Consider the following 13,182-nt stretch of genomic DNA (forward strand, 5'->3'; position numbering starts at 1 on the left):
ATCGCTTGTTCAGTTCCTTGTATGGAAGTGGTTGTGAACAGGAAGTGAAGGTTTTGACCTTTTTTTTTTCTTTTTTTTTTCCCCCTCCCTTTTTACAGTGCTGCATGTCGATGATAAGCCGTGTTGTGACGACATATGAATTTGCAAAGAAATTTTGTGTATGCTAATATTGACTGCATAGGTGTACGATTGCAAAAGTTAAAATTTTATAATGGATTGCCGGCACCCTGGACAGCCTTTTGGTCTTGAAGGCTCTCCCTTGAACCAAAATCGTTTGCACATTAATTCATGTCGTGAGCCTTGGCGAGAGCTTCGATTATGGTGAGATGAGGGGGGCAATTCTGTTCACCACCATCTCGGATCATCCCCCATCCAAAACTACGGTCTTTTCCACACCGGTTAAACCACCCCCACCCCTCCCAAAATGTTGCTTCTGTATCTATCTTGTTCAAGCCTTGTGTTTTCCTCTACTCCTCATCGTTACCTGCATCCTTGTTCATGGGGACCTCGTATATGTTGTTGTGCTTTTCCACGAACCAGCTGGTAAGGCCTGACGTTTGTTTGTCCACACCAAAGTTAGTTGGTGCCCTTACCTTGCATTAGTTTGGTTAGTGCCCTTGAAGTTGACCCAGTAATTTGAGTCCTGGGAACGGAGGCAATGCTCTCTCTCTCTCTCCTTCCCAGATGAGGTGATATAAACTGTCCATCTTGTGCTGCTGAGCAAGAAAGTCAATCTGCCTAGTTGGCATGATTGTGTAAGGAGGCATGATTATATGGCAGTAATTCAGAACAAGCAGAGGACATTGCCATTTATACAGCATGCTTATTACTATTTCAAACCCGCGCTTGCAGGATAGTCAAGCAATATGCACGCTTCTAAGCTGCCTCGCCAGGGTTTGAATCACGGCGCAGCCATAAACTGTCATCCTTTTGTTTCACAGGCAATACAAAAATAAAACCTCAATGTGTATGCCCTGTCTCGCATGGATGTTGGTTAGATTGGGTGTCCATATTGAAGAGAAGGTGAGTCATTGCCGGCACCCTGAGCAAATTCTAAATTCCTGTCGTCGTGCTGTGAGCAAAAGCGAGATCCTCCGTGTCTTCTGAGTAACGTCGTCATCCTCCCTCAACTACTCACCTCCTATGCGCTCCTGATGTCATTCCTATCAATCATCAGCCTTGGGAGCGTGACTTCGCCTGCCGTCCCCCTTGGAGGCGGGGCTTCTTCCTACTTTGTCATGTTATAAAAACGCAATTTCTCTATGGTTTGTAACACAAAAGTCACAGGGGTGCAATTACATACTGGGGGAACTTTTCCTTAATCCCTATGTAATTAACAATGCACCTCCCCCTCCCCACCCCCCATCATGTGATGACAAGTTACACTTAAGCTCACAGTTTCCCTACTTAATTACATCGAAACGTCTCCTACATGTCCACGGGTCAAGCAACTCTCTACGATCCGATCTTTACGATGAAATTCCTCCATCGACCCCACAAACATAACGATGTATGTATCATCATCTACTCCTAGCAGAGAAATTGACGTAGTATGCAAAACCTTTTGGGATACACATCCCCCCCCCTTTCCATGTGTTTTATTTACCGCTTAAGTTTACCCCCTCCACCACCGTCCCCCATGAAGCAACACACAGTGGGCCACGGCAAGAACACAAATGGCGTCCAGGAAAAGTATAAAACGGGACGATCCCATAACATACAAGACACCTGGTTAGCCTGTGACAGTGGGACAAAGCATTCGTTGCCCATTTTCTCCGCGGTGTCCGAGTGTGCCTTGTATTGGTGCTGTCGGGGCGATGATGGCTATTCCTGCTCGAGTCATTTATCAATCGATACAAAATCCCTCCCTTGTCAACAGTTAATTGGACGGAAAATCTAATCCTACCGAGCTGAATTGATCATGTGACCAGTGTTTTCATCTTCACGAACACTTCCGCCTTCTTCCTCTGAATCGCTCGCTCAAGGCTCGAAACGATTCGACTCCACAGTTCCCCCGAAACCACTTCCATCACAAATTTTGTCTCCAAGAGTTTCCTCAAAATCCCACTGATCAGTTTCAACATTCTGGGAACCATCGGTCGCTAATGATGGTGGAATCGGTATCTGAATGTGACTGACGTGCAGTTTCTCACATGTAAACTGTAAAGCAATTGGCAAAAAAAAATTCCTTCAGATTGGACCGTGATTAATGATTCTCAATGGTTTTCAGAAAACAAAAAAATTGTGTTTGGCTTACTCTTTAAGGATTGGATGATTAAGGAATCTCCGTGTGTTCGTTGGTTCGGGGTGTGCATTGGGTAGGAGTTTACTTAATTGCATCCTTTTTTATTTTTTTTTATTTTTATTCCCACCCCATATACACCATTATATAATCACTTGGTTTCTGGGTGATTTTGACTCTCAATCGCTCGTGTAGTTGTACAGATTGAGTTTGTGCAGTTAGCGCCCACGACAAGACCGTGCCTGCTTCAGGTGATTTCTTTCAGATCGCTAATCGGTGTAAACCGAACGCACGGCATCGATTAGCGTACCGCCTGATTAACTTGGGTATCGTGGCGCACAGGCCCGCAATTCAACTCGGAGCAAACACAATCAGTTGGTCGGTGCGACCGCTTTGACGAGGTTCATCCGATTCGGACTGGGCAACTGGGATGTCTAATTACCACAACAATATAATTCTATACCCCATGAGGCTAGTGCACGAGGCCTGTTCCCACGTGGTAAACGTGTCTGGCTTCTTTTTTTTTTCTTTTTTTTTTTTCCTAACTTTCTCCCCTGCTTTTGCTCCTTTTACTCTCCCAGCCTTCCAATCACTTCATGCACTTCCATCATGCCTGCGTTCCTCTGGTTTAACTCCCAGAATCCATGCTTTCGAGCCATATCTACTGTTTTCTTTGTCTTTTCCCCAATCTGTGGAACTTCGTTCCGAAGAAGTTCAATTGCACTCTTCTCTCCAGGACTTCAAACAAGTGATCCACCACCATCTCATGACACCCCCCCTTCATACCCATGATCTTTTATACCTCATTAACCCTACCTAACTAATTTTTTTGATGACTGCACGTAATATACAGTAATATCACATTCCTTTGCATTTTATTTTTAAATCAACATTTTAGTTACACTTGTATAAGCCTGGTGTTGGCTTAGTGGTTAGGGTGGCGGCTTGTGATCCGAGGGTCCTGAGTTCAAGCCCCATTGGACGCTGAATTGATTCACCAGGAGGTTGACTCAGCCTGTCATCCTTCCGAGGTCGGTGAAATGAGTACCAGTGCACTGGTAAGGGGGACACTGCATCAGTGGCATAGCCACGTCCCAACCAATGATGCAACCAGCAGCCACAGGCTGCACTTGATAGAGTTACACTTATTGGTTGTTTTGTGGATGAGATTTATATACCTTGGTAACATGAACCAATTCTGAAGTGCAGTTGGAGATGGCAAGATTATTTTGTTTCATTAATTATTGCATTTCCCTCATAGTGGTGCATTGTGTCTCATTACAATTTCAAAACAACCTTCTTACATTTTTTTATTTTTTATTTTTTTTAATTTTTACAGTGAAAAGCGCCTTGGTCTGTGTCACTCTGGTGGCACTTTCCAGTGTAATATTTGAAATATTCAAATTGGTTCCTCGAACTATGTACTTCAAAATCTTTGAGAGGTGGATTACTGCGGCACCATGTCTGCCGAGAGGCTTACCTTCTCTCTACTTGAAGCCAGAATGGTCTTGGGTTGCGTGTAATTTTGATGTTGCATGAACTTCTAAACGGAGTTGATTTGACTTGTTATTGGTCTCCCCTGAAAGGGGGGGGGGGATTTATTGGTGTGAGTGTGCACGCATGTACGCCTGCCTACACCTCCTCGCTTTAATTTTTTTTCCTCTGCAACCACTTGTTCGATCGATGTGAAACTTTAAACGTAGGAGGGACTTTTCATGGGTAATATTTTATTTAATAGGTCACATGGTATGGCAGCTATATTGGATTCGAGGTAAAAAAAAATTGGACATTTTCTCAAACTGCTTGACAAAACAAAACAAAAATTGAAACTTGGCATATGTCATCAACTCCGCATGGGTATATAGGGTGACAACGATTACCTCATCGGTAAAGTATTCCAGCCATATTTGATTGAATTGCAATTCTTATCCGAAAAATCAAACTTCATATATCTGACCTGCGATCCGAGGTGAGTGAGAAATTAAATTTATGATGATGTAACCCATGCCAAAAACCTATGATGTCATTGGGTGCATGGATGATATGGCTAAATGTGCCATGATAGTAGCGTGTCGGTTAGGCCTAAGTCACATTTCCTCTACGGCGGCCGTACCCCCTCTGAATTGACAAATGTGCGGCGGCCGCAGAGTTTCTGAGGTGGCCTCAGGGTGGCCCGACGCCATATGGCTATATTTTACAGGCCGTAAGGTTGCCGTGGAATTATAATGCGGAGTTGTAACTTTTTTCATTTCTACGTTCGCCGTCGCAATTCGAGAAGCCGAAAAAAAAATATATATATATATATATATATATATATATATATATATATATATATATATATATATATATATATATATATATATATATATATATATATATATATATATATATATTCACCCATTCGATACCGTCAGTCTGGCCGCACGTTCGCCTTAGGGCCCCCCTGCGGGCACCTTGCGTCTGCCTTAAATTCTATGGCCACCGCAGGAACACCCTCAGGTCACCGTGCGACATCAAATAAAAGACCGTACAGCACCCCCACGTTTTCGGTCTCCACACTTTATAAATACACCGTGCCGCTCCCCGAAAAATAAAAACATATGTGACTGCTCCATTATGTGACTGGAAATACTGCGGCCGCCGTATAATTGCTAATGGCCATAGATTTTGGAGACCCCACGACACCGTGGCAAATGTGACTTCGGCCTAAATACGCCATGCGGCTCCCCGATAAATATAAACATATGTGACTGCTACATTGTGTGACCGTTGAAATACTGCGGCCGCCGTATAATTGCTGGTGGCCGTAGATTTTGGAGACCCCACGGCCGCTGTGGCAAATGTGACCTAGGCCTCAACGATGGTATTTTTCTTCAGAATGAACGTGCAAGGCGAGACCATGCAACCAGTGCCATTTTAGTTAATATTTTCAATCCAATAGTTCAAAAAGTAATAGAAAAATTATTCTTATCTTATGGTAGAGTAACATTTTCTACCTTTATTGTTGTTCCACATTGATTTGTAGTGTCTTGGGTTGGCCAGTTTAACATTCCCATCTGGACCTGTGCCTCAGGTTAGGATAATAGGTTCAAAACCCATACATATACCATACTGTGTTGATTTATTCGTTACATGTCATTGTAATTGATGTAAACCTGGTATCTCCAACAACGAGGACAGAACACAAGGCTTGGTGCTGTCACGTTGCAGACAGGTTCGTCGCCTCTCTGGTTTTCACCTCTTCCTCTGGTCAAGCTCCTTTTGCTCGCTCAGCCTCTCGACCTTGTCCAGGATTGCGCTTTCTTCAAATAATCCCCATCGGTGAAACTCTCAAAATGAAGGCTTTCCGCTCACCTGTACTCTTGTTATTGGTTCACGAAAAAAATAAGTCACCATTATTCGTTATTGTTGTCTGTCTGTCTGTCTGTCTGTCTGTCTGTCCCAATTATAGCTCCGTGGGTTTTGATCCGATCCTGATAAAATTTTGGTGGGAGGTTTATATCATGATCTAGTTGTGGTTTCCTGAAAAGGGGCATGGTGCGCCCATTATGGGTGCAACCACGCCCAAAAAAACTTGTTTTTAGGGGGTAGCCAATTTCAATTTGCATCTTCTCCTAGGGGGTTTACCAAATCTGGCAGGAGATTCGGTATTTGGTTAGCCCAATGGCACCTGTATAGCCCCACAGAGCTCGATTTTTCATTTTCGTCACGAACTTAGAAAATTTCGAATTTTGACATAAAAATCATACGTCCGCCCAAACTTTGAGAGCTAGGATGACAATATTTTTTTATGCATAATCTTGAGGTCATTCCCCACCTAAAGTCAAGAAACCATTTTGCTCTATCTCGAACACCTTGCCCGTGGCGCCCCCTTCAAGTTTGTTTTTACGCTGATTTCATCAAAGAATGGATAATCCGAGGAGTGCAAAATGCCATATAGCCTATATGACGTTATATTGTTCCTGGAATGTTCCAGAGGAAGTTTTGCACCAAAGGTCATAATCCTTGACCTTTGACCTTTAAAGTTCACAAAGGTCAAGTTTTCAAAGTTGTGGGAATCGAACCGGGTTTTCGACCTTCGACAAACTAACTCCAATAAGCTATAGCACGTATCCTGTTTCCTTATTTTAATGTCCACAACATTGTTTTGTGACCTTTAAAAGTTATGCAAAGGTCAATTTTTTAAAGTTGTTGAACAAAACCGGGTTTTCGACATTTTGCAGCTAATAACCTGTCACTCATACCACTTCATGTTGATCATTTTTATAACTTGGTCAAACATTATCACATCGTCTCATCCTTGACTTCTGAAACAATCTACATCGTCAAATACCGCTCGTGAACCATCGTCGTCTTCAGACTTGTCTTTCTCTGAGTTGTGGAACTCACTGCCTCCCAGTGTGTGTTCAATTGCACTCTTTCCTCCAGGGCCTTGAGCATACACAGTTTTTTTTTGTATTGTTAAAGACTGTAATCGGTGGGTTTTTTATATTTTTTTTGATAATTCACACTGGCGTCTCAGACTTTCAAATTTGCTCAGAATGCCTTCTGTCACCTCTCAAAACCTAAGGGTGCATGCGTTGTACGTGCTGAATGATTATTGCATCGAAACTTGCAATCGGGTGTTCTGCACATCCCTCGTGCCAAAAATGTACTTGAAATGAAGCGAGAACAGTCCTTCAAGTAATGTCCATCAATTCTACATGTCTGGTGTTTTTTGTTTTTTTAACGGTGGATCGTAAATGTGCAAGTTCCTCCATGAACCATAATACGGTAAACACTGTGTTGGCGAGTGTTCTTTTCGCAAATTGGTAAATGTATACCGATTCTCAATTCGCAACCCATCGACCTCCAGTATTCACGAGTTTGAGAGCCCCCATCGCTCTATATCCACCCTGCCAACAACACCAGGGATATGAGTGTAGAGGTGTTGATACTGTACAGTACTGTATTGGGTTCCTGAACTGCAAACACCTCGCTGCGCCTCTCGACTTGCTATTGTTGACTTGTGATTGCCATTAACCATGGCCTCGAAACTTCAGCTGAGTGTGGGTGATGAGTCTGCTGGAAAGTGATGAATTTAAATGAAAAGTGAATGTGTTGGGGACAAGCTGGCTCTGGGCGCGAGTGTGTCTGCAGTGGGCATGAATCGTCGCCCTGACTTCCCTTCGAACATCGTCATTGTCGTCGTCGTCATCATCAAACGTCGATTAAAAACGCACTGTTCTGTTTACCATACTGTCATTTATTTATTTTAATCATGATTCTGAAACCTTTACCTTTCCTCTTTGCTCAGTCTGACCCAGGATGCTAACGCACTTCCCCCCCCCCATTAAACCAAGGTATCTGTATTCCCTCTGTATCCATTCTGGATACAGAGGGTTTGCTGTCTATAGTTTATATTACCTGGGTACTTCAGTTAATACTGAAACTTTGTTATATGTTAGAGGCCATTTGACCAATTGTACTGAGTGCCATGTTTGATTCAACCCCCACTTGATCCCATTTAGAAAAGGAAGCAGTAAGAGGTTTAAAATTTTTTTTTTATTTATTTGGGGGGGGGGAGGGGTGGGTGGATTTAATTTTGAGCCTGTTCCATCTGACAATTCCTTCCTTTGGTAAATCCTGTTGAAATAATTTTGTTCGCTTCCCCGCTATTCTACCATGACTCATGGAACACATGATTTTTCTGGTGATAAATGAGCCGCAAAGACGGCGGTTTAATATCTTGGAGGGCTTCCCCGTGCCATAATCACAGTTGGAACCTTGCATCTGATCCCGATGCCTGATGGATTGAAAGGAGGGTTCTTGCCATTCTTTGCATTAATCGTACACTTATTCTTTCAGATGTGATGATGGTTGGTAATGAACCTTTTAACCTCGTGTTCTAACACATCCCGTAGCGGCTCCATGGGGTTATTTCACAAACCAGTCCTTGATGATGTCGCGGGTCTGAGGTGTTGTGTTCGCACACTTAGTGTCTTGCACTCTATCAATTTGATTCCTGCAAGTAATGCTTTGTTATGCAGTTACAGTCGGATTTGGCATTCATCTTTTTGCCTTTTGATGACCACAACAGGACCCTGTCTAAGTCGGAAAAAATGTGGCCAAACATGACTCAGCCCCCAATGCTGTAACGATTCATGTCAAACCATCCCTTTGGTTGCCTCTACACCCAGACCCTGTCATTTTTTTTTCACCGACCGGCACACTGACGCTTCACTTCCAATCATCGCTTTAGTAATTATTTTTTGGTTTGACACGCAAGATGTAAATTACTGAAGGAAAGTACCATGGGTACCACAAGCCGACAACTTGATGACAAGACTTGTGCCAAACCCATTGCAATGTTTGGCCACCGTCAAGTGGAAGTGTTCAAACTTTTTTCTAACTTTATCAAGGGCATCAGATCCGGCTCTTGAAATGATCTTCTGTCCTCGCCCTGCCGACGACACCCTTTCTATAAAGGACTGTGCCGTATCGACCACTCTGTTGCAAACAAATTGACTTTAATTTATTTAAAAAAAAAAAAAAAATGAAACGCATGCAAGAACGGTTGATACTACTCCCAGATAATTCCCGACTCGACTTCTCTATAATATGAACATGACTTGTGCTTGTTTCTCACATTTACTTGGAATTGATTGCCTATTTATCTCAACATGCACAGCTATCACCTAGTCCCTTAGGGCCACGTACTCGAAGCACTTACCCCCCCCCATTAACCCCTCCCTTTTGCGTGCTTGCTTCGATGCCTACCCTTCTTGCCCACCCTGTCGCAGGAGGAATTGCAGCAGCTAATCGTCATGCCTCTACCTGATGTGATCACCATCTCTAGAGACCCATTCACAGGTAATTTCATTTATGGAGTTCCAGCACTAATGTGAGCTCGTCACCGTTGGTCAAAAGTTGCTATGCTTCCAGTTGATAAAACCTCCACTCGTATAGTTTGGTGTGTGTGTTGCAATCCTGATTTTTCTAATCGCAAGACTGTAGGGGTGATGGTAGCATGAGTGATTGGAGGGGGAGCATAAATGACTTGATGAGGTATGCTCTTTATTTACTCACAGAGCAGAGTGTCAAAGAGTTTAAGAAGCTGCTGCTCTTGATGCTGGGTTCAGCGGTGCAGGTAGAGATATCACTCACTTACATATTTTTGTTTTTGTTTCAGTTGCTCATGAAGTATTGTTTTTTGTTTTGGAAATGAAAGTGACTTTTCAAATCTTTCTCCTCTCTGACTGGCAGTGTGAAAGGAAAGAGATGTTCATCGAGAAGATAAAGGATCTCAATATTGATGTTCAAGCAGCAATCGTCGTTCACATACAAGAGGTAATGTCAGCTGAACCACAACGAGATATTCAAAAACTATTCATCATTGTCCTTTGGCGCTCATTCGAAAGCGCGACGAGACCACACGCAAATGGTCACTCTCACGATGAACAAATGAAACGTCCAGATAGCTGTTCAAATGCGACGATGCCATTTGCAGGGCTCAATTCCACTTCGTGTAACTTCCTGTCGATGACGGAAGAATTGGATCGGTTGTGAACCTGACCATATTTTGCAGGTCACGCAGACTCCGGAAAATGTACTTGAGCTACGGACAGCAGAACTAGCGGAAGATGAGACTGCGAGAAACCTCCTTTCCCAGCTGCAGCGTCTTGCTGAGCAGAGAGACCGTCTTACAGAGGTAGCTGTTGTATCCTGCTGTTATTGTTATTTTTAATTGTCGATTCATCATTGTTGTCAACATTCGACCAACCTTCCACAGGTCCTGTTTTTCAAACGTCAGAATCAAGAATTAGAATTGGTCAGACCAATAACTTGGTCCATACAGTGTAATGATACTTCACAACCTCATAGAATCATCAGAGCAATTAATTATAATAAGCCTACAGAGGGATTGAGTTTGATGACATTCAAAAGTGTTGTTCACGTGATATGGGAAGGGCTTTTTTTGTTTGTTTGTTTGTTTGTTTGTTTGTTTTATTCTTGAAAATGTTTAGATTTATCTATCATCCAGAAATAATAAATTAATAGTCTGTCTGCCAAACTGGAACTTTTACCCTAACCTCAAAGTCTCTGATAAAGTTTTTTTGTCTCTCTGGATTATTGTAGTATAGGGTCTAAGTTAACATCCGAGGGTGGGTGTGAAACTCTCACCCTTGGGCAATTTGAAAAATCCAATATGGCGGCCAAAATGGCTTCCGCTTATAGAAATGCTACTATAGTGCCCTCAAATTATGCTAGAGAAGCATGCGATACATCAAAATAGGGGTTTCAATCGGTGAGAAACCCAAATTTCTGTACGAGAAACTGGTATGTTTTAATAATTTTTCCATAAATGTACATAATAATGACCTGAGGACCAGTTTAGTATCGTCGGAGAACAGCATCTTTGTTCGCTTACGACATGAAATGTGGTTTTATGATACAACATGTTAACGAAACGTAAAAGTAATTACTCCTGCAATTGTTATTCAAAACTACTTTCAGAAAAGATTTCAAAATTTACAAATACCATTTTTTTGAAAGTTACATACACAAATTTACAAAGTTGAACCAGCATGTCGCACTATTACAATCATTATAATCACATACCTTTGCAAACCATACTAATTATTAAAGTAACATCACAATATCTGTGTTAAAACAATAAATTCAATCATGTCCTGATGATAATCTTTCAACCTGTTGCAATATATGCTCATAAAATATGGTTACTATATGCAGTCATTTGAAATACGGTAACAATTCAATGATTTGAACAAAATACTGAACACACTCGAACAAATAAACATATGCTTCTCAATATTCACCATCAGTCATTTTCCACCATTGCATCATTTATCCTGGTGTGATGATTCCAGCATTCGTCGTCTCCTTCGCAATGGCAAAACGCTGTGTGAGTCATACCTGAACTGCAGCAGCTGCATCTGCGTGTGTTGCATGGTTTTTTTTCCCCCTTTACAGGAGCATTGGATGACCTTATAGGCAAGTATACGACGTTGGTTTTAGGTTTCATGGAATGTCCTTGCTCCCGACACGGCTTAGTATTAAAACCATTGTACTCAGGACCATTTTCCAGAGAAATAGTGTCACGAAGAAACTGCAAGTCATTCTCCTCAGCTCTTGAGTTTGATACCTGTTGATACTGTGTCATCTTCTGGGAAACATTTGGGCATCGTACTTCAATCATAGCCGGCTTTTGTGTACACTGGGAGGTCACATTCAGAAGGTCATCATCTTCAGGAAGCTTTTGAGACACCTCTTCCTTCTTTATTCGCCTGATCAGTTCTTCCCCTGTCTTTTCTGATGATTGAGCTACTGAAGGTTGAATGGCTATCATTGCGAGTGCATGGGTAGACAACTTGCCATTGGGGGAAGAAATGCCCGCATCAAAGTTGTCAGCAATGATCTGGATGAGACCAGCACTTGAGTCAGCGATTCCCTGCGCACTGGTGTCTGTATAAGAAGCATGGGCAGCTGACTTCTTGAATCTCACAACCTCATCGTAGCTGCAGGTTACTCTGTAGTCATACAGCTGGTCCACAACCTTCTTGGAATCCCGGGTAAGTAGACCTAGGGTAATCTGTAGGTCTGGCATGATTTGTAACCTGACTGGTAACAATATTCCCTATCATAGGAGCTGGCAAGGTTTTGTTCAACTTTGGAGATACCAGAGACAACAGAGAGGATAGTGTAGGAGAAACCACATCGTCCATCTTGTCCTTGTCAATGTGAAGGTCATAATGTGTTATTTTGTACTTAATTTCCTTGCATTCACGTTCAATACATCTTGCTACTTGAATCTTGCTGTGTTCCAAGTCATCATATTCTTTCTCATCCTTCAAGATGTTCAAAACAGAAGAAGCACAGTTCCTGAATGCGATGATGCTTGCATAGCCAGGGGATGGCAAAACAATGACATCATCAGAGAACCTTTCCTTCACCTTCTCAATGACACTTGAGCGTGACAATGACCTCGCACTACAACTGCTGCAAACATCATATAATTCAACTGAATTCCATAGACTGTCCTTGTTCTCCAGCATGAAGCTGAAGACAGCCTGTAGTCCTGGAACAACCACATCAGTTTCTGATTTTCTTCCTGTTGGTTGGATGTTTCGGAGGGCCATGAACTTGCACATACAGTTCCTGTGATATCTGGCATCTGCAGCATTCAGATCCAGGGCCACCTCCAGCCGAAGCCTGACTTGCATGGCCCATTCATCATTACGTACTCTGCATCTTTCAAGCAAAAAGTCTTTGTAGGGCTTTTTATCATGCTCGGAGTATGTGGAGCGGCAGAGGAAGGCAGGTCTCCATCTTCCAGGGTGCTTTGGGTCCTTTTCAAGGTCACAAATCTCTCCACAATACAGACAATGTTCTCTAAAATTGTATTGAACACAAGACTTTCGTAGTTTTCTTGGGGGTTGTTCTGGAACATTCTTTAATTCATATTTTGCCAGATTTGACTTGGAAGTATACCTGGAGACACAGTTTTTGTGATAGAGAATTGTCAAGTTTGGATTTGCTGATAGCTCTCCATGCAATTTGATGTGCAAGTCATCTCCATATTTCTGACTTGCATCTATAATTGACAAGATTATCTCAGGTCCACTGTTTTTCTGCAGAGCCTTTGATTCCTGTTCACAATCTTTTCCATACTTGAATTTGAACACATATTCTCCACACATTGTTCATTCAGGGTACACGTACACGACAAATTATCTACATCTACTAAGCACCACCACCACCACCACCACCACCACCACCACCACCACCACCACTACCTGTAAATAAACATGATGAATTAAGTTTTGGAAAGCAGATCTGTCACATATGACCACAAAATTTGGCATATATATTCAAAATTCTAAAGCACTTGCGTCTCTGCTCACACGTCGAAACTTGAAGCCTTTGTTCTTATCTGCACA

The 13,182-nt window shown here is 42.4% G+C and overlaps 1 protein-coding gene across 3 annotated transcripts in view; it reads left to right on the top strand.

Moving 5' to 3' along the window:
* The window catches only part of LOC147031418 (uncharacterized), a 138,228-nt gene that overhangs the window by 3,538 nt on the left and 121,508 nt on the right, over positions 1-13,182 (top strand). For all 3 annotated transcript variants that reach the window (XM_085862820.1, XM_085862802.1, XM_085862811.1), the window contains exons 4-7: positions 9,025-9,094; positions 9,313-9,371; positions 9,488-9,571; positions 9,810-9,932. In XM_085862820.1, coding sequence (XP_085718946.1) covers positions 9,025-9,094; positions 9,313-9,371; positions 9,488-9,571; positions 9,810-9,932 — 336 coding nt within the window. The remainder of the gene's footprint in view (positions 1-9,024; positions 9,095-9,312; positions 9,372-9,487; positions 9,572-9,809; positions 9,933-13,182) is intronic.

The sequence above is a fragment of the Eptatretus burgeri genome, chromosome 2 (genome assembly GCF_056783735.1).
Source record: "Eptatretus burgeri isolate ZD-2024b chromosome 2, Ebu_testis_v1, whole genome shotgun sequence".
NCBI classification, from domain to species: Eukaryota; Metazoa; Chordata; class Myxini; order Myxiniformes; family Myxinidae; genus Eptatretus; species Eptatretus burgeri.